Source organism: Leptonychotes weddellii, chromosome 7, assembly GCF_054177405.1.
Source record: "Leptonychotes weddellii isolate Sample4059 chromosome 7, ASM5417740v2, whole genome shotgun sequence".
In the NCBI taxonomy this organism is placed as follows: Eukaryota; Metazoa; Chordata; class Mammalia; order Carnivora; family Phocidae; genus Leptonychotes; species Leptonychotes weddellii.
Genome location: NC_138375.1, coordinates 96942692 through 96964653, shown reverse-complemented (window position 1 = coordinate 96964653; position 21962 = coordinate 96942692). Strand labels below are relative to the sequence as shown.

At 35.1% G+C, this 21962-nt stretch overlaps 2 protein-coding genes across 3 annotated transcripts in view; one reads left to right on the top strand and one right to left on the bottom strand.

The window, feature by feature from the left end:
• Nucleotides 1-21962, top strand: part of CWC27 (CWC27 spliceosome associated cyclophilin) — a 193941-nt gene that overhangs the window by 88578 nt on the left and 83401 nt on the right. For both annotated transcript variants that reach the window (XM_081826812.1, XM_006732516.3), the window contains exon 11: nt 10946-11049. In XM_081826812.1, coding sequence (XP_081682938.1) covers nt 10946-11049 — 104 coding nt within the window. The remainder of the gene's footprint in view (nt 1-10945; nt 11050-21962) is intronic.
• LOC115943377 (divergent paired-related homeobox-like) lies at nt 19-510 on the bottom strand (the record flags this gene model as incomplete). The annotated part of the gene is made up of 1 exon (XM_031035861.2): nt 19-510. A coding segment is annotated over exon 1 (492 nt), but the record flags the coding sequence as incomplete, so codon positions are not given.

The following is a 21962-nucleotide window of genomic DNA, read 5'->3' as shown; positions in this document are numbered from 1 at the left end:
TGTGGAAAGAATTTGGGATTCCGTAATGGGACATAGGGAGTAGATGTTAGGATCTCGGCAGCAGCCGAAATGGACTATTTTGTGGCCAAAAGAATGGTCTGGGAGAGCCTTAAAATTGGAGCATACGCTGAGTTGGAAGGAAGGTATGGGGTGGTCTGTATAAACTAGGGAAGCAGGGTGGGCACCATCGGGGGCTCCTGGAGCGGCATCCGTGTGTCTCTTGGAAGAGCTGGTCTTGACTTCCACCCCAGCTAACTGCTGTTGTTTGGCTTTCTTGACTTTTGCTCTGTGGTTCTTGAACCAAACCTGCAGTACGGTGGGATGTATCTCCAGTTTCGAGGCCATTTCTTTCTGAAGGCTGGGAGCGGGGTATGGGTTCTTGCTGAATAAGAATTCTAAATCTGCCAGTTGTTTCTCAGTGAACATGGTTCGTTTCCTTTGTGAATGTTTCTGATCCTTTCCTTTAGGAAGGTCCCCTGCGCCTGCCTTCCCATCTAGCTGGGTCCCCATGCTCTGGTCCTGTGTCCAGCTTTTTTTTTTTTTTAAGAACTCTTCAGAATCCTTTGAAATCTGACTGAAGATTTCTTCCTTCAGAGATAATTTGCCTTTTGTTCCAACAGGCACAATAGAGTATAATAGGTCACTGGTGGTTTTAATTAAAAATACTCCTTAGATATCCTGAAAATATTCATTAGCTTGAGAGCCTGCATGGACCTGAGACAATCTTCTTTGTAGTCTTCCTGTGTTTTTTTAGTAGATGTGTTTATTCTCACCTTTCCTATGAGTAGAGAATCTTTAGATTTATGTGTAGGAGTACTACTTCGATCCTCATGACTAAAGCCCCATGTTAAAGCCCACAATCCTAGGTTACTGAGACCACTTACCTCAGAGTATCCCAGTAACAGTTGCAATGCTTCTTGCTCTGGTTCTCAGTCCTCTTCTTGTTTTTCAACCCTTAGGTTTTAGCAAGGTAAGCTATGTATTTAAAGAGCTAAGTTATACATTCATTATATTTTTTAAAAACGTACTTTATTCAGCTCTCCTAGGTGTTTGATTGCAAGAGAATTTTCAGGTTTCCTCATATGTTGCCTTACTGGAAATGGAAATCTCATGTTTTTCATATTGAGTTAATATCATTTGTAAAGTTGGATTGTGGAATAGACATATGGCTAAAGACCGAATTTCTGCCACAACAAATTTACTCCACTTGTGTGAAATATTAGCTAAGCCAAGGTCTTGCTGTAAAATAACATGTTTGATTCTGCACTTCTTGCTTGGTGTTTAGACAGAATAGCAATATCACCTACTGTTATGGACATTTTATGATTTTGTGCAGGATTCACTGTTTAGTCTGTTTTGGAAGAGAATAAAACTTTATAAGATTTGAAAGAAATCTTACAAAATTAATGGCAATCTACATCAGATGTCTAAACATTTTATTTAGAAATAAATGTGATCTTTCATATGAAATGAGTAAGATTTTTCTAAAGGCTGTATGTAGGTGCATTTAGACTCCTCTGTCTTTCCAAATTACAGTCTTTCTATTCCTACATATTGGTGTAATAGATTGTAAAGGACATGTAGAGCATTATCTCTCAGATTAAACCTTATCTTTTGATAGATGCTTTTTAAGATCATGTAGACTAAAAATAATGTAGGTTCTCCTTTAGCCTTCCTCATAGAATTTGTAAGTATAGGTACTTTTCTTTGTTGACTTGTTTGTTCTTTACCTTCTCAACTAGATTATAATGGAAGAATATAAGCAGTTCAGTTCCAAGTGCTTAGTGACCAGAATTAGGATATGGGAATTTTGTAATTTTTAGTTGTTTTAAACTGTTGTATTTTTCATTTTCATTGCATGTGGTATTTAATCCAAGCAGTGAATCAAATACAAAAATTTATCAGTAAGCTTTTGAAATCTATGTATTCATGAGAAAAATGAAAGAATTTGCCGTTTTAATCTTTAGTTAGCCTGAAATCTCAGTTGGTCAGTAACTGATTCTGTAAATAGTAAAAACAGAAATAGTGTTTGTGGTGTGGGTGAGAAAAACTAATGATAATAGAAGCAAACTAATGTTGAGTACATATTCTGAGCATCATGTTAAGTATGCTAAGCAATTTCCATGGAATTGTGTTGTATTCATTTCTTACAACCTTAGTATTTTTCACATCTCAAGATGCAGCAACCGAGACTTAGATTTAACCTAGTTATCTAAGGCCAGACTGCCAGTAATAGATAAAGAAGAGCTTTAAACGTACAGTGGGTTTCCCTGATTTAATTTGGTTAGATATTTCCTGGATATATGTATGTATTTTCACAATTCATGTATAAACTACAACATATTATGATACCTTCTGATGCCCATGCTAAACCTCCATTCTCCACTTCAGCGGATGATACCATGAGCCTAAAAATCGTACCATACATCTATAGTTTTAATGCTTCTGATAGGCTATTATTATGGCTATTTTATGGTTTCAACAACAGCCAAGCTGTTGTTTCATTACAAACAGATTCAGTATCTTTGTCATTAAAGCAGCAGACTGAAAACCATGAAGGGTGTACTGTTTGCTTTGCAATCATTTCCATGTGTTACGAATTCTTATCAGATGTTGGGAAATAGCAGACTTAAGCTAACTGCAAGTACTACATCTATGGTCCCAGAAACAATGATCTGTAATGGACATATGTTTAGCTGTCAGCCTGCTTAATAAGGTCTCTAAACAAATTCATTTATTGTCCACTTCATTTTCATAGATTAGAGTTCTTTTCAAAAGTCAAACATGGGGTGCCTGAGTGACTCAGTTAGTTAAGTGTCTCCTTTCGGCTCAGGTCATGATCTCAGTGTTTTGGGATCGAGCCCCACATGAGGCTCTCTGCTCAGGAGGAGTCTCCTTCTCCCTCTGTGCTCTCTCTCAAATAAATAAATAAAATCTTTAAAAAAAAAAAAAAGGCATGTCAACCAGTCAGGTCTTTTTTTTTTTTGAAGGTGAATGTTAGAAAAGGTCAGTGTTTGAGTTCATCACCCTAACATTAAGATGATATTTCTCATGCCATAAGAAAAAAGAACAGATACAACTCAAAATTTTCCTAAGGCACATTCCTGGAAATAAGAAAAAGAGAAAAGCATCTGGGAGGGCGCCTGGGTGGCTCAGTTGACTGAGCATCCTACTCTTGGTTTTGGCTCAGGTCATGATCTCAGGATTGTGAGACCGAGCCCCACCATCAGGCTCCGCACTCAGCAGGGAGTCTGCCTGAGATTCTCTCTCCCTCTCCCTTTGCACCTCCCCTCACTTGTGCGCGCTCTCTCTCAAATAAATAAAATCTTTTTTTAAAAAAGCATCTGGGAAAAAATAAAAACTGACTGAAAATTGTGCAAGATAATTGTTGCCATTTTAAATCCTCAGTCTCAAGTTGAAAAGCTGCACAATTTAAAACATTGCAAGATTTTCAAAACTACTATAAAGTAATACAGTCTGATAAAAATGCACACACGCTATAGTTATAAAAACTTTCCCGTGTAGTTACTTATTCATAATGTCTTCTGTTGTATAAAAAAAAGTTCAGCTTAAAAATAAGGTATTCAGGGGCGCCTGGGTGGCTCAGTCGTTAAGCGTCTGCCTTCGGCTCAGGTCATGATCCCAGGGTTCTGGGATCGAGCCCCACATCGGGCTCCCTGCTCAGCAGGAAGCCTGCTTCTCCCTCTCCCACTCCCCCTGCTTGTGTTCCCTCTCTCGCTATAGCTCTCTGTCAAATAAATAAATAAAATCTTAAAAAAAAAAATAAGGTATTCAACTCTAAATGTACTGTTCACTCAGTGAGTAGTTAGCAAACTAAGTGAGAAACCACATAAAGAATCAGGAGGGGCGCCTGGGTGGCTCAGTCGTTAAGCGTCTGCCTTCGGCTCCGGTCATGATCCCAGGGTCCTGGGATCAAGCCCCTCATCGGGCTCCCTGCTCCGCGGGAAGCCTACTTCTCCCTCTCCCACTCCCCCTGTTTGTGTTCCCTCTCTCGCTGTGTCTCTCTCTGTCAAATAAATAAATAAAATCTTTAAAAAAAAAAAAAGAATCAGGAGCCTCTATCATGTTTACAATTCCATTCCTGGCTTGGGCAATATTGAAAAAAATCTCTTACTATCTTCACACTTCACCTTTTTGTATCTAAGATGAAATGACTATATTTGGCATCTCACCATTTCCTTCAATACTGGGTTTTAAGATCCTTAATACAAAGAAGTTGAAATAGAATGATTCTGACCTTGCTCAGAATGTACTTGAGTGATGGTAAAACTGAGGCAAGGAAGGAGGATTAATTGCTTGTGGCCATATCATGATGTTGGGTCTAGGTCTTCTGACAAACATGTCTCTGTTTTTACCAAAATGTTTTGTTTAGTCTTTGAAATGGACATTAGATTTAAAAAGAAAAACAACCCATCAATGACATTAGAGTAGATGCTTTTAATAGTGTAACACTTAGTATCATTTTACCATCAATTTTTACTAAAATGATTAATTTTTATTTAAAGTTTTAATCATTTAAATTGCTTATGCAATTTAACAGTCATGAATTTATTGTAGTACATTTGTCACTAAGAAACCCTGATAGTGCTCTTACTCTGACTCATTCTCAATCTTTGCATCAGCCTTGTTATAATACACATGCTGAATACAGCCACAGTTTATAGATGAGAAACCTAAGGCTCAGTGAGGTTGGCAACCTTGCCCCAATGTTGTGCTCAGGTGCCACTTTCTCTATAATGTACTGAAAGCTGAGGGAAATTTTAGTAGACGGAAATAGGGAGGAAAGACCATTTTAGGTAAAATGGAAATAGCATGAACAAGGGGAAATGTGTACTGAAGCTGAAAGTTCACCAACATATGACTGGTATGTTTTGGCTAAAATTTAGAGTAACTGTAGAGGATATGTGAGAGATTAGGTTGAAAAAGTAGTTTGAAGGTAGCTAACGGGAGGGACTCAGATGCTTGGGAAAGAAAGTAGTGCACACGTGAGTAGGATTTGGGGAGTTATGAACATTAGGGGAGTAGAATTACAGGGTATGGCGTAAGTATGCTAAATGAATGGGAGAAAGGCCAAACCGGAGGCACACAGGCCAGGTGGGCGGGCTGGTGTGATAGTGCAGTTGTGAAAATCTGAACAGCTGTCACTGACTACAGAAAGGAAGAGACTCCGTAAAGGAAGGATGTGACCACTAACAGCTATAAAAAGTAAGGGACTAATAGTAGAAGGTGGGCCTGACAACCAGCATTCTGGTGGTCAAAAATAGGAAAGACAGAAATAAGGTGATTTTTTTGAGAAGCCGAAGTGATCAGTCTGACTTTTACAATGGTAAATTTGATGCACTTGTGGACTATCTAATGGAAGTAACCATCTGGCAGTTAGAAATGTGATTTAAGCTTGAAAGTGGAAATATATAAAGAGCATCAGGCTAACACTCTTGATTTTATACATTGAGTGCATCAAGATAGATGGAATTGAAGTCCTGAATGTGGATGAAATCTAAAGAGAAAGGGAGAGGGTTGACTAGGCTACTGAGAAGCCCCTAAATTTGAGAAGCAGGGGTCAAAGAGTAGAATCCAATGGAAACAGAGACAGAATATTAGAAATGTAGAAGATCTGGCATGACACTATGTCTGAGATTGCAAAAGGTCACAGGTAAGGTGGTCAAGAAAGATTCTAATGAAGGTCTAAGTTACCATCGAAAAGGAAGCCATTGAAACTTGTTATTAGGAAGTCATAAGTTACTTTTTCTAAGACAGCAATTTAAAGAGTGTATGGGTTACTAGTAAGGTATTAAAGTAGGTGGATAGTAGGTAAAATGAAGCAATAAGAGCAGATGAGAAATTGGGTATAAAAAAAAATTGAAAGCTCAAAGCTGTAGAGAAATTAGAGAAAAATATTCCCACCTGGTCACTCATAAATGCTTGGCATTTAGGCTCTGTCCCAGATTCTCTTCCTAGCTCTATCTTTTGTTACTAGCCCCAAGCCCTATAGATATTTATGCTATAGCATAATGTTTTAACACTCACCCTGTGTTTTCCTGCCTCCCTGTCTTGATTTAAACACACTGCTTAGGTGCCTCTTCACTTTATCTCCACATGGGTGGTTAATTCCTATTCATCTTTCAGGGCTTAGGTCAAATTTCTCCTCTGTGAAGCCATCCCTTATTTAGCCTACTGTAATCTTTTCGTCTATGAATTGCAAAATGCTTCAGTCATTTCTTTGTCATGGCAGGTCTCCACTTTTTATTATGTACTATTATTATTTATTTATGTACAAGATTTATGTCCCTCCTTGGAATTTAGGCTCCTTGGAGATTTTCTCAAGGTATTAGTGGACTATAATGTAAAGAATACAGACAATCCCATTTTTAGTTTGGACCTCTATCAGCTACTGATAGATTGTGTGACATCAGGCTAAGTATTTAATCTCCACAAGCCTCAGATTTCTTATCTGTAAAATGCCTATACCACAGGTTATTGAGAAGATTAAGTGGTAAGGGAGGTGACTGATTTAAAGAATCTAGCTAAGTTAGGTTCCTTTCCCTCCTTATTCACCTTGATTTCTGTGCCATCACTCAGAATGGTACCGTATAGATATTAGATGCTCCAGAAGTTATTGAATAAATTAGTAATTTCTTTGCTGTTATTAAATATATAAAGGCTACTATAATTTCTAGGCTGTTGATATTTTATTGGGCTGATTTCTTTAAAGAAATGCTTTTTTCCATTGAACCAGATAAAAAAATATTACAATGCAGAATTATCTGGTGGATAATGGTGATATCAGACAAACCATATTAAAATCCAAATGAATTTAAACTAGAAACATACTTATTAGGGAAAAAAATGAATTAGCTCAGAGTTAATAGTTTACAGAAGGCTTTTCTTTCTTTTTTTTGAGAGTGGGAGTGAATGGGGGTGGGAGGGAGAGCAGAGGAAGAGGGAGAGAGAGAGAATCTTCAAGCAGACTCCCCACTGAGTACAGAGCCTGATGTGGGGCTCGATCCCAGGACCCTGAGATCATGACCTGAGCCAAAATCAAGAATCGGATGCTTAACCGAGCCACCCAGGCACCCCAGACGTCATTTCTTTTATCATACAAACAGAAGCTAGGCTCTGAGGGCAAAAAGATGCTGATTGGACTCTAAAGCAAGCCGCTAATTTGGCCATATAAGGTGACATGTACTCCAGGCTTACAATTTTTATTCTCATTTTAACACATTTAAATATATTCTAGTGCCAGTAGATAAGATTATATTCCAGAGAATATAAGATTGGGAACCCTAAAATTAGACTGTGACCTAAGGACTAGTTTAAAAACTTTCACTTCATTCCAGGAGTTATGGATTCCACAAGTAGCAACAAATAGCGTTGTTTCAGTAGTCTGGAAGATTTTGACAATGTTGTAAATTCTGAATCATTTGAAAAATCCAGTATAATGAAGCAGTTTTTAATAATCTTATAGACCTTCCCTTCTCTGTCTCACTTTGTCTTTTTTGAGTTTGTATTCATCCTTATTTAGTTTGTCTGTTATTATGGCTACTTCAATAGTGCATCCAAGTCTTTGACTATTTAAGGATAGATCTTTAGAAGCTGGCATTATGCGTTTATTGCCCTTCATAAAAATTATGAACAGAGTTAATCTCCATATGTAATAGACGTAACATTTATTTATAGTAAATAACATAATAAAGAAATATGCCTACATCACAAACAATCCTTAACTGTAGTGCTATTTTAAACATGATCTAAATAATAATAGCTACCATCTGTTGAACATGTATTCGGTGCCCAATATTTTAAATATCTTACCCCCATTTTATAGTTGAAGAACCTGAGTCTCAGATAAGTCATTGTTCTTAGGTCGCTCAGATAATAAGTGATAGAGTTAGCCTTTAAATCAGGACTTTCTGAATTCGAAGTTAATCCTTTTGATTATTATGCTTTATTGCCTCTACAACAGTATATACCGTCATTGCCTCTCATATTTTGCATACTTCAAATTACTCTCATAATTAGTTTGTTCAGCCATCATGCAGTATTTCCTATTCAACTTTCAAAATAGTCCTTTCCTCAAAGGCCTTAGTATTCAGAAAACATCTAAATTTCTGAATTACTTACCAAATTAAAATTTTTTAAAAATAGTATAATAAAAAGATAATGGTATTTAGCGGAGAGAGCAAAGATGTGGTTGCTATTCCCTGTGCTCAAATAACTTCAAGAAATAGGAAGTAATTACATTTATCTGAGGAATACATAACGAGAGCCTGAACTAGGCATTGATGTTGAGAGTCAAGAGGAGTAGCTATATATGAGAGAGATTGGAAAATGACATATTTCGACAGTGATTCAGTGAAAGGGTGGGGGAACAGTCCCAGAGGAAGTTTAAAGTCTGGTCATTAGGAGGAAAATGGTTCCACAAACACATAGAGACTTCCAGAAAAGGAACAGATTTGGGCAGGGAAGAGATGACTTCAAGTTTGAACATAGTTTGTAATTATGCAGCATCTAGCCTCCGCTATCCATCTAGACCTGGGACCTCGAAATGTGACTAGTTTAATGTACTAATGTACTGAGATGTCCTGTACCAGATTTAGAACTTTTAATACGAAAAAGAATGTAAAATATTGTATTAATATTTTTATATTGGTTGCATGTTGAAATAGTGATATTTTGGACATACTAAATTACTGAGTTAAAATAAGTTCTTAAGATTAATTTAACCTGTTTCCTTTTATCTTTTTTTAATGTGGTTCCTAAGAAACTTAAAATTGCATATATGTCTTACCTTATAATTCTATTGGACAGCACTAATGTACATGGAGATTTGTAATGGATAGTTAGAAATGCAGGACCAAAAAATCAGGACAAAACATCCAGATTTAGAAATAACATATATAAAAGTGATATTTGATGTTATGAGATTAGATAAAAATGCCAGTGTACAGGATATGGAAATGAGAAAAATGTTATAGGCTGAGAACAGAACAAGTAATTAAGACAATAAGAATTGGAGAATCAAGACTCTAAAGTGATACATAGTCTGATTAGAATAGAATTTCGAGAAGGAAGGAGTGGGTAATATCATTGAATGATAGAGAAGCCAAAGAGGAAAAGGCAGCCTAAGAAAAGACCATTGAATTTGGTTGATACGGAAGCAGTTTCAGTAGAGTATAAGAAGGATAGATTGCAAGAGATTAAGAAGTTCAAGGTTGAGAAAGTAGACTCTATACATAAACTGTTCTTTCAGGGAAGGAGTCCACTGGTGAAGATAATCATCACTTGATTGGAGCAGAGTCTAGGGAAATTTGAGTATGTTTGCTGGCTGAATGAAAGGATCAGTGAAGTAGGAGTGCTTGGAGTTGTAAGGAAGAGAAGATAATTGCTATGGGGCAGTCCTAATGTACTGGATCCCAAACCTGAATGCATATTGGAATCACCTGGGGAACCTGTTACAAGGGCAAATTCCCAGGCAACATCTCAACATCTAACAAAATAATATTCTCTGGAGGTTTGTCTCCTGGAGCATGTTGTGAACAAATTCTTCTAGGTGATTATGATATATTCATGAGGACAAACAAGTCAAGAAAATTAAAGGTGCTGGTGGGGATATTAGTGAAATAATTGACCGGATCATCTAGAATGGTTAGAGTGCCAGGTGGGTAAGAATAGGGCTGATGGATCATGAACTATAAAGGTGTTGGCTTTCATTATAACATAAGTGAGCACAGGTTCAATAGGAATGAAAGACTGAGAAAGTTAAAAAGGTAGTAGATTTTGATCAGAAAGGGAAGTTTCAGAATTCAGGATCTTGGAGGCAAAGCAGATAGAAAATAAAGCTATATGTGTTTGATAAAGGTAAAAAGAACTGAGTTGTGCACATTGTAAGACCTATCAGTTTGGTAACTGATACAGGACAGTGTTTTAAAAGGGAAAAAAAAAAGTATAAGATTTGGGGATCAAGAAGAAGCACAAAGGTTGAATCATAGTATGGAACTATTTAGACTTAAGATTTCACAAAAGCTTGGCTTGGATTTCTTTTAGACCTTTTCCAGACTTGTTACCTACTCGGATTTACAATGTTCTTTGAGTATCTGTTATCCATTTTAGCTTTTATTGAAATAGAGTGGATGCCTGATACTCACAGATGTGAAATGCAAAGTTTTGACTGGTCACAAGTGACCCTAATTGTTCACATCATGGGTACCAAGCACATGAATGTGAATCTGCCCTAAAACTGGCTTGTAGAAACTAGTCACGTAGCAACTTGTAGTGAAGTCAGTATTTACATCTCAGTTTACCTTTAATATATGATTGTATTAATCATCAGAATACCGCAGCCTGCTAGGTTTCACAGAAGAGGAAATTATTTGCCAAATTGTGGTATTATATGAGTTAAAAATTGAATTTTAAAAATTCAGTTTAAAGCATTTTAGCACTGCACCTAGTATGTAATTGCTTAATAAATGGTAGCTACTGGTGCCAGTTCAGGAATTCATCAAGTTTTAAAGCTACATCTTTTTGTGTATATATAGGTTTAGAGAATAGAATTTCTCTTAAAATTTTGTTTTGATTCAGGATCTCCATGATTTATTAAACTGGAACTAGAATGTTAAATTCACAGCTGAATTAGAAGGAGAACAATGGGTCATTGATCACTTATTAATTGTTTGATATATCTGAAAGGGAGTATATTTTATAGGTAATTCATGTTATATTGCTATTATGAAAAGTTGCAGCTCTTAAAATATCCCTTAGCTATGTTTCCATACCACAATAGACATGTAAGAAACAAAACGTATTACATTATTTATTTTGTTTTTCTTAGAGATTTAGTGTACCTGAAACCCAATAATCCTGTTTTTGCTAAGCAGTTTTCTCTTTCAGTGTGTTATATACTTACATAACTGTTTTTGCTTTACAGTGATGAGCTCAGAAAAGAAGCAAGACAGTTAAAGCGGGAACTCTTAGCAGCAAAACAAAAAAAAGCAGAAAATGCAGCAAAACAAGCAGAAAAGAAAAGTGAAGGTAAGGATATTTATCAGGTTTTTATTTTCACTTGGTACATTTCCTTCTTCCATCCATCTCCTCTTCCTTCCTTTTCTCCTCTTTCCCTCCTCCTTCCTTCCTGAGTTTTGCTTTTTTTTTTTTTTTTTTTTAATACTTTCTTTGGATAGGTAGCCAATAAAATAAATTTCTAGTTAGGATTTTGTCTAAGAAGTAAATTCAGGCAAACATGATCATAACTATTATTCTAAAAAGCTTAATGAAAACTAACAGACTTCACATCAGACAAAACTTAAATACCGTAACAGCTATCTAGGCGTGCACAAGAATGGAATGTTCATTTTTTATATTGTATACCCTTTAAAACATTAAGAAAAGCATTTAGGCCCTATGTTTGGCACTTGTAAACATTTGTGCATTGGTTTGAATAGTATGAAATATAAAGTCTTGTCTTTGTTTTTTTGTTTATGTCGAGACACTGAAAATCTAAAATACTAATAAAGCTGATCAAAATCCAACCAAAATAATACCCTGCTATTTATACAGGTTAAATGTGTTCTTCATTTTACTATGATTTTTATGAAGCTAAAAGGGCTTTTAAAAAGCTATTTCACTGATGATCTTTAGTTTAAAACTGTTACATCTATAAAACACGTAATGTCCAATTTCCAAATTAACAGATTGGAACCCTCTGTTTTCTTTTCACAATGATAAATTACACTGTGGATCCAGTGAACATGATCAGAAATTTTATTGTTGGCTTTAATAATATGTACTAAATTTGGCTTAACAAATCTGCTTTATGCATATGTCTTCTATATTCTCCTGCTTTTTGGACACCAAGAAGTACTCTTATCTACCAGATTCTATAACAGTTACTGGAGATATATCAAAGAATAAGATGCCACATCTAGCCTTAAAGATTACATATTCTAATACAGAACACTGGTACAGCTTTTGGCCATAGGCATTAGTATTGACTTTTAAGTAGCAAAAGTAATACCACATTAACTATCTAAAGGACATAGTTCTTAGATTATTTGCATCATATCCACAACTGACTACTATAGTAAATAAAGGCAGGTACTTCAGGAAGAATTCAAAGTCACTGAAATATATTTGAATGAAACTATTAAAAAATTAACTCACTATAATGACACAAATTACAAGCTGAATTTGAAAGAAAGGATAAACTTATGTATGACTAGGTCATGTAGGTAAAGTACAACCCAGAAGAGAAACAAGCTATATTGGCAATACTGAGATTTGAAAGAAGTATAGTGAGGGTTATTTTATTTTTAAGTTTAGACATAATTTTCTCAGAGTATTGTTCCTTATAATTAAAAGCATTTTAAATATATGAAAGTAATTCCTTTCAACTAAGAAAAGCTTTTCCTTGAACTTTCAATTCATTTTTGAGCTAATAATTATTAGTATGCCCATGTCTCAAGAACCATGCAGGGCCAGCGGTATGAAGTTGGCAAGAGATGGATGGTTCTTGCCTTTGTAGTTTATGATCTAGGAGTGAGAGAATTGGAAATACATAATTACTGTAATAGTGCTCTACAGTTAAGGCTTATATTAGATATAAGAAGTGCTGTTTTAACTTATTAATCTGCCTTTGAAATATTAAATGCAATTAAAGAAAGGTTTGAATCTTAGAATGATTTCTTAACACGAAAGAGAAAGAGAAGATTCTTCTAGAGCTTATTTCAGTCTATTTATGAGAAAATTAGCCACGTTAAAACCTTTTTTATACCATAATTAGAGAATTATATTAGTAATTACTTTTCCGAATTTAATGCTGCTTATATCTTCTAGAAATACCTAGATTTTCCTTAAATCTGAATGTCAGTTAAAATTAGCTTCCACAAAAAGTGGGGCATTTTATTAATTTATTTTTGATTGTTTTATTTTTAAATAATTTTAGCCCTGCAAAAAAGTTACAGAGTTCCCATATACTTTTAATGTTAAGGTCTTACATAACCACAGTACAATGATTAAAACCAAGCAATTAATGTTGATACATTACTCTTGACTAACTACAGACCTTATTAGAATTTCACCAGTTTTCCCACTAACGACCTTTTTCTGTTCTATTTGTCCATCCAGAATTCCATATTGCATTTAGTCATCATGTCTCTTCTTAGTCTCCTCTGATCTGTGACAGTTCTTCATTCTTTTCTTGTCTTTCATGTTCTTGACACTTTGAAGAGTCCTGGTTAGATATTTTGTGGAATGTCTTATTTGAGTTTGTCTGATGTTTTCTCATGATTAGATTAAGGTTATGCATTTTTTTTTTGGCAAGATTGCCACAGAAATGATATGTCCTTCCCAGTGCATTATAAAGTTACCTATTGTCTTTTTAGTCCTGATACTACCTGGATCACTAGTTTAAAGTAGTGTCTGTTGAGCTGCTACATTCTAAAGTTACTTTTTCCCTTTGAGATTTTAAGTAGATGGGGAAAAAATACTTTGAGACCCTCTATCCTGTTTCTTTTCAAGCTTCCCCCCACTAATTTTAGTATCCATTGGTGGATCTTGCCTATAGGCAACAGTTATTTACTGTGGTGTTCTAATGGTGACTTTATTTCCCTGATTCCTACTATTTTTATTACTTGGAATTCTTCTATAAGAAAGATATCTCTCTCTCTCTTTATGTATTTATTTACTTATTTACATCAATTTGGGCTTGTGAATATTTATTTTGTTCTATGTGTTATAATCCCAAACTATCATTATTTATTTTGTTGCTCATATAGTACCAGAATTGGTCATTAGTAGTTCCTTCAGGTTGGCTCCTGTGTCTTTGCAACTTGCTCCCAACTTTGAGCACATTTTTACTTTCAAGCACAAGATGCTCCAGGTTGGTCTTGCGTTTTCCCCTCTCCAGGCCTGAAATTAACCACTTCTCCAAGAAATGCTCATTTTCCATTGTATTTGGCAATAAGAAACCAAGATCTAGGCACTAAGTCAGTCTTTTTATTTTGATTCTCATAATTTTACAGTGCTATTAGAAGCAATATTGTTTTATCACCATCTTATTAGACTACTGAACAAAATTTGCTTTTAGCCCCTATCTATGATGCATTATGAATTACCTTTTTCTTGGAATTGTATTTCCTCTAAACTTACTTTACCTTTTTAAATTGACTAGTATGGCTGATGCTAGAAAATTGTATATTATGAAAGATTTGTGAATTTCAGTAAACACTACATTATGTTTGAAATTCACATGTTTCTATGGAGTTTTTCAGTCTAGTTTTCCTTCTTGCCCCATGATTAAAAATGACACCATGAGACATCTCACTGCACAGCATTTTGGAAACAAAGTAGAATTTTAAGCATCCCTGAATGTCAGAACTTAGCCTATCTTCCCAGCTGAAAGATATTCCATGGTTAGAACTGTATAAACTCTGGGAACAGATCCAAAGGTTCTCATAAGCATTTTCATAGTAAGATCATCACAGGGAAAGAAGTTGAAAGTATTATTTGACTTTGGCTCTATAACTTCATATATCAGCTGAACCTATTCAGGAAAGATTTCTTGATTGGGCTATATGGCTGCATATCTGGCTTTTATAAAACATTTTATTTTAATCCAAGACTAAATTATCTGAGTAGTGTCACAACTCTGGATGATTTGGTCTTTTGAATATTATATAGTATAACTAGAAATTAAATTTCTAGATATAGTATATTGCCAATATTGATCTAGATATAGTATATTGCCAATATTGCCAATAAACTTAAAAGGAGATAATCGATATTAAAAAAAGGCTTTTAGATATTTTGGTGTGTAAACTGTTGTGTAATATAGACCTATCTGCTAAATGAATTTCCATCTGGATGCATGTACCACATCTGCTAATATAGACAGACTAAAAATATACTAATTTTGGTATTTTTAATAGTAATTTTGATAGTAATACTAAGTGCTTGTTATATGTAACACTACAAGTTACAAGAATACTTCAGAGTATTATGTCTTCTCAAAAAATAAACAGGAATGTATTAAGATTTTTAAGTCCAGTTACTAGCAGTGAAGTTATTTAAGCCTGTGTGACTCCATTTTCTTACTATAAATCCAGGTAGAAAATGCTTTGTGTACCCCTCAAGGTTCTTGTAAGAAGTAAATTAGATAGTGAGAAGACCTTTAATAAATTTACAGTGCTATATAAAAATAATTTTAAATTTGTAAGGAGAAAAATATAGCTATTTCTGGTTCCATTTTGTCCTATCCAAATCCTACAAATGGAAATTTTGAATTTTAATACTGTGTTAGTTGCAGTTAAAGCCTGTAATCAATATAGCTATATATAAACACAACATAAATCAAAATTTCAAAATAAATATTCCTTTCATGTGCTTTCACAATTACATTTCCATAATCATATTCTTTGTTAAAAGGGTTGTAAGCTTGTCTACGTGCTTAAGTAAAGCATCCAGTAGTATTATTTCCTGATTTTTTGAAGTTATCTGGCTAACACTTGCTGACTGTTGCCACTTCACTTTAGAATTTAATGTAACATCCTCAGATGAAAAGTACTTGGGAAGAAACCCATCAGAACAAAAAAGCTTTGTATTCTAATGCCTGTGCTTTAATCAACCCAGTTTTGGCCTTCTTGTGTGAATCGAGGCCTCCCACTTAGCATTTAGCCAAGTGTTCTAATAGATGTGATACTTTATTGGGGCTTCTGTCATTTTACAAAATCTCCTTGGATCAGAGAGCAATATTCCTTTGGTCTTATAATCTTTACCCAGTTTCTTGGGCCAGCTCCTTAGCCAGATTTATATGGACAACGGGAATTTATATTCTAACTCTAGCTGTACTTCTAAATCTCTGTTATCACCTTGGGCAAGTTACTTTAAAATCAGGACCCATCTGTTTCTCTCTATATAAATATAAGATAAATAAAATGTGCTATTCCTATTTTTATAATGTTGTACTGTTAAGTATTTCCTTTTTATTAACTCCTTAAATTCTGTTATGACAAGAAACGAAATACTTGTGTTGCTTTTACATCAGTAAATACTTTGGGCCTCATACAGCTGAACAGTCCTAATTCTGCTGCTATTTGATATTACCTCATTGCGGTAACAGGGCCATGGGTATAGGCACACATCCAAACCCATCAAACCATACATGTCCAGACACGTGCAGCTCTTTCATATACCAGCCATGCCTCAACAGAGCTGCCCCCCTCAAGAACATTAACCCATAGCCCCAAAGCCCCCTGACATCTCTGCCCTAGGAAAAAAGCATATACTTACAGTTGAGCCAACCTTTTAATCTTTTGAAAACCAATGTAAAACAGAGCTTCCTCTATGTAGTAAAAATGTATATAGGACCATCCATTTTCTCTTCAGTCTTCCCAGGAAAGCTCACAGTCTGCTGTTCCTTGTATCACAAGGATAGTTTCAGGTAACAGATATGATTATACCTCTAGATAAGAAAAGCATTCCATAAATATAACCTCATAATTTTGGCCATTGGTTTGCCATCTAAATACGTTTAAAGGCTTCAGGTAACATATTTAAAAAGACTTCACTAAATGAAAAAAAACAGAACATCGAGGAATAAAGCCATTATTTTAGTCCACAATTAGAATTTTTTATGATAGTGTGAAAATTGACTTTAAAATTCAAAACCGTTAGGTCGTATTCTCAGTTGAATACAGAGTCTGCAGTAGGTTCTCACACCCCAGTTTTAGGTAAAGAAGGAATGTAATATTATACTTTAGATACCAGCAATGTCAGGAGAAATGTACTGCAGAACAATCCTCTTTACAGCCGGGGAGTCTCTTTAGTCCCAGGGTAAATCATCCAGGCCTGTGCATAGGGTTTTAATACCAATTTTGAATAAGATTGATAGTTAATCAGAGATAGAGTTGGCTTCCTATATTGGCTCTGTCAGATTCTTTAATAAACTATTTAATCCTTTTCATTAAATTATATCTCTAAGTCCTTTCCGGGTTTCTTTCAGTTTCATCATATCAAAACTAGTACCAAACTGAACATAGTCACATAGAGATACAGGTTTGGACATACTCTCTAATCAGTTTTAGAGAGATAAGGTATCAGATCCTCTTTTCACACAATACCTATTCTCTGACTAGTGCCAGAAATTAGAGGAGGAAGGGCAATCTGAGCTTGTAAATCAAGTAAGAATTTTAAAGCCTCTTCATGAACACATCCCTGGGGTGTTGTGTACCTCTCAAATTGCACCAGGCCATTTCAAGTTTCGTCAGACTCTCTTTTTAACACTGGATTAAGTCAGACTAGGGCCCCTCAGGCTTGATAGGTTGTAAAAGTATATAGTTTTTGACTACTTTTCATCTATCTAACATATGATGTTAAACTAGCTTAATCTTGGTTTTTATAAGACACAGAAGCTCTTTTAGAATGTTAGCTCTGTGTTGTGCCTAATACCATGTAGAATTCATTCTTCTCACTAAGCAAACTGGTACTTTTTTCCAAAGCACTTAACTTCCTTCAGGTACTTGAGTCATCATTTTTTTCTTGGAGACTGTAAGTATCAAGCCTGTTTTTCCCATAGTCTACTCTTAATCTTTATGCCAACTTTTAATGTTATTTACATAGAAAAGTAAAAGTATATTTGCAGTTGACTCATAGAAAGCCTCTCAGGCCAGCCATCAGTAATACTCTATTTATTCTTATTTTGTGCATGGTACTAATAAATTGATTATCCAGTTCTAAGTTCAGAACAGATGAAAGAATAATAAAAGTGAGGGACAGTACCCTTTAAAAGGGGAAATGTTATGGTATATGAAGTATACCTCAAGAATTAGAAAATAAATAAATAAGCAGAAGAAAAGCCAGGATAGGGGCTGGCCTATGGATCTTGCTTGCCCACTATTTTACCAGACTTAAACAAAATTAAAAATAAAAAAAGTGAGAGAGAAAGCAACAATTCATTCTGGCAGCAACAAGAGCCGATAGCCGACCACTTGACAGTAAGTAATAAAACACAATTACTAATAGGAGTGGAATATTATGGATTTGTTGTACTTCATTATATTTGGAGAGCATGTTAGTATTAAAGTTATTGATGCTCATTCAATTAAGAAAAGTTTAGACGGTACTTATTATTGTTTAGTAAGGCAGAGATTGGGCAATGATTGTAACCTAACTGGTAAATAGAAATTTTTTTTAAATTATTTTACTCAATTAAAGATTCTCTTTTTTGAAATATTCAGTTATATGGAATACTTCATTTCTTAGAAGTCCTAGAAAAATAAAGACTCCCTCTGTAGCCAGGATAATCAGTCTCTAAAGTAAAATTTTATTAAATACATGTCACTACCTTCATGTGCCAGAAAGCATGCTATATTTTTAACAATGTCTTTCAATAATAAAATTTTTTAAATAGTAAAGACTTTTAAAGGCAGATAGCAAATGTAAAGATGTGCATATCCTCACATTTAGACCAAGAATTTCATCTTTTGGTAAAGTGACTAAGAGATGATCATCTCTAATTTGAGAGTCCATGAAGTACTTTGTTCTTTTTTGGACAGTCCATCTCAGACTTTCTCACTAGCCATCATGAGCAAATCCTGTTGAGCTTTACTTTGAGAATCATACATTATGGGCATATTTAATTTTATGTGCAATGAAAAATAAACTTTAACCAGTCCTCCTCATCTATTGTTTGTTTGTTTGTTTGTTTTTTATGTGCCAGTGTGTTAAGGGTATCTCTTTGCAGCCCTTTACTGTTTTAAAATAGTTTTATTTAAAATAAGCATTATTTCTGCCTGGTGATGGATGTAATTCCAATATAGGAAATTTGACAAGAGCCTTTAGCTATATTTTTAGTAACTGCACTTTTTCTTCCTCTTACTAATGTTGCTGCTATTCCTAACCCAGTAAAAATAGGTTTGTTAATTGATACAGGTAAGTAATAATCTTTGGTCTTAACTGTCTCTTTAAAAAAAAAAAAAAACTGTATTATTTCTTCCAATTATAAGAGTAATGTACATCCTTTGCAAAAATATGAGAACTGTAGAAAAGCAGAAAGGATAAAAAGAAAGATCGCCCCATAATACTTCTGCCAAAAACAACCATGGTTAACTATGATATTTGTTCTTCTTGACTTTTTTTATCTTCACGTCAGAAACACACGTGTATTGTTTTCCATAATGCTATTTTATCATAATCTTGTTTATAATATGCTTTTTAAAAAACTTTGCAAGTGAAATTGAGATAACTCTTAAATGGACACCCTGATTTAGGGGTATTTTTCCTCTTAATTTTCTCATATCAGAGGGATATAGAGGAGGATGGATGTAAAGATTGTATAAATGTAGTTGAAATGTAAAAAGTTCCCACCATTTTCAGCTCCAGGGTTTAGAAGATGTGAGGGCACTGACACCCAAGGACTCCATTTCCATTGCTGATGGGCATTATTTATACCTCCCATGAGTTAATACTAAAAAACAAAAAAATACTGATTGACATTGGCTGGGGTAACCTGCCACTTTTTCAATTCTCAAGTGGCCAGTGATAAATCTGCAGGGAAACATTCTAATCAATATTGGGAGCATGAACTGAAAGAATTACAAATTTGTCCTCTTTAGAAAGTAAGAGATGAGAGGTGTGTGGGTGTATGCACATGTTGTTTTTTATTTTGTTTTGTTTTGATATTTAGATTGTCTCAAGGGAAGAACTAATATCGTCATTAAAATTTTGATTATAACCAGTATTCTTATTTGGGAGTGGAGTTGTTAACTATTCCAGACTGCTGTCAAGATCTTACTTTAAGTGAGATGTTTTTCTTTTATGTGACATTTTATGAGGTTTTGCCAAAAATGACATCAAACATATAATTCATTTGAGTGCTGAGTTTCTTCCACATCTTGCAGCACTTAATCAAATTTGAAAAAAATAATCTTTTCACAACTTCAGAGTGTAAGCCTGTGAATATGTTGCATTAAAACTTACTTTGGACAGTTTAATCTGTGTGGTATTAGATTGATTTTTTTTTAACAATTAATGCAATATGCTGACAGTTTTTAGTGGTTATGTTTTCAAAATTCTGCATATAAACTCCCGGCAGATGGTATAGATGCAGCTTTTGAGTATTCGTAATTTTTCATGCAAAAAACACATAATCCCGTGTGCCTGGGTGGCTCAGTTGGTTAAGCTACTGCCTTCGGCTCAGGTCATGATCCCGGGGTTCCGGGATTGAGTCCCACATCGGGCTCCCCGCTCAGCAAGGAGTCTGCCTCTCCCTCTGACTCTCTTCCTTTTTGTGCTCTCTGTCTCTCTCTCTCTCTCTCACTCTCTCTCAAATAAATAAAAATCTTAAAAAAAAAAACAACACATAATCCCTAAATTATATTAATAGCTACAATAAAGAATTTGAAATGCCAGAAAGGACAAAGAGAATAAAGAAGTTCTCAGAATGTCAAAAGATATCAAAATATTAAGAATCCAGGGGAGCCTGGGTGGCTCAGTTAGTTAAGCGACTGCCTTCGGCTCAGGTCGTGATCCTGGAGTCCTGGGATCAAGTGCCGCATCGGACTCCCCGCTTGGCACGGAGTCTGCTTCTCCCCATCTCATGATCTCTCTCTCTCTCATTCTCTCTCTCTCAAATAAATAAATAAAATCTTTTAAAAATATATTAAGAATCTTGAAGACTCTATTTTGAAGTATAAAAGTAGTTTATATTGATTTAATGGCCATCAAGTATGTTTATTTAAAGCATTATGCTGCAGTATGTTTAAAATGTGAAAGTAGACTAGCCTTAAAGAATGTTTTGAGCATCAGAAACTCTGACCTTGACTGTGCTCTATTCACACTGAATGCTTCTCAGAGTTTTGGTCCTGAAAGGAGCATCCAGCCGTACCCCTTCATCATATACATAGGAAGCCAAAGCCAAACCAATTAAGGGGCTCACCCAAAATCACACAGCAAACTCAAGCCCTCTGGCTTCCACAGCTCTGTTCTTTAATTTGATCCAACCTTGAGGAGATACAGTCTGTAAAGTTTCCGTTGGTATTTATTAAAATCTACTTTGGTTTTGGTGAGAATAATTTAGTTTCTAAAACCCTTTCTACAAACCTAGAGTCTTTTAAGGAGCACATTATTGTCATACTTGTTGTGTCTTTTCAAAGACTAAACATGTAATTTTGCAATGACTGGCAAAAAATGTAAATGTTATAGAAAATGTTAATTTCTGGCAATATGGCAGACTAAGAGTCCAAACTGATCCTCCCATTGAAAACAACCAAAAATGTTGAATGTAATATAAAAACATTCTCTCATATTATCCTAGGAACTTGCAAAACAAACAAACAAACAAAAACCGACCAAATAAAATAAGAAATAACCAAACGAGGGAATAAGTAAAGATGTGAATTAAGAGAATAAGTGGAACACTAGGTCTGGCTTTAACTTTAACCCTAATGACATTTGCTAAACTGACTGAACTAGAGAATTGTTTTTCGAAGTCTTACAAAGACATAGTATAAAACCTAAGGTTTTCTCAAGGTAGGGGTGTCTAATAGAAGACTATCCCATCTAGTTAGTTGGGAACCCAAACATCCTTATCCTTAGTGGCAAGGAGAATTAGAAACAAGCAGAATAACCTAACCCCATCAAAGAACTACAAGGGAAATGGCCTGTCTTGAATCATGGTACTAACTATTTTGGGGCAAGAGAATTTCCTAGGGACTCTAGCCACAAGAAAGTCTTCTCATCACTTTAGAGCCCCAATTCATCCTGCCTGGATGGCCTCAAAATCCCCCAGCCAAGAATTTAGTTGGAAACAGTCCTGGATCCTTAGTGCCCCCAAGAAGTCTGATACAAGCAAACACACACACACACACACACACACACACACACACACAGAATACAGGTACCTGACAAAAAGCTAATAGAAAGAACAGATAACAGAATCAGACTCACGGGGC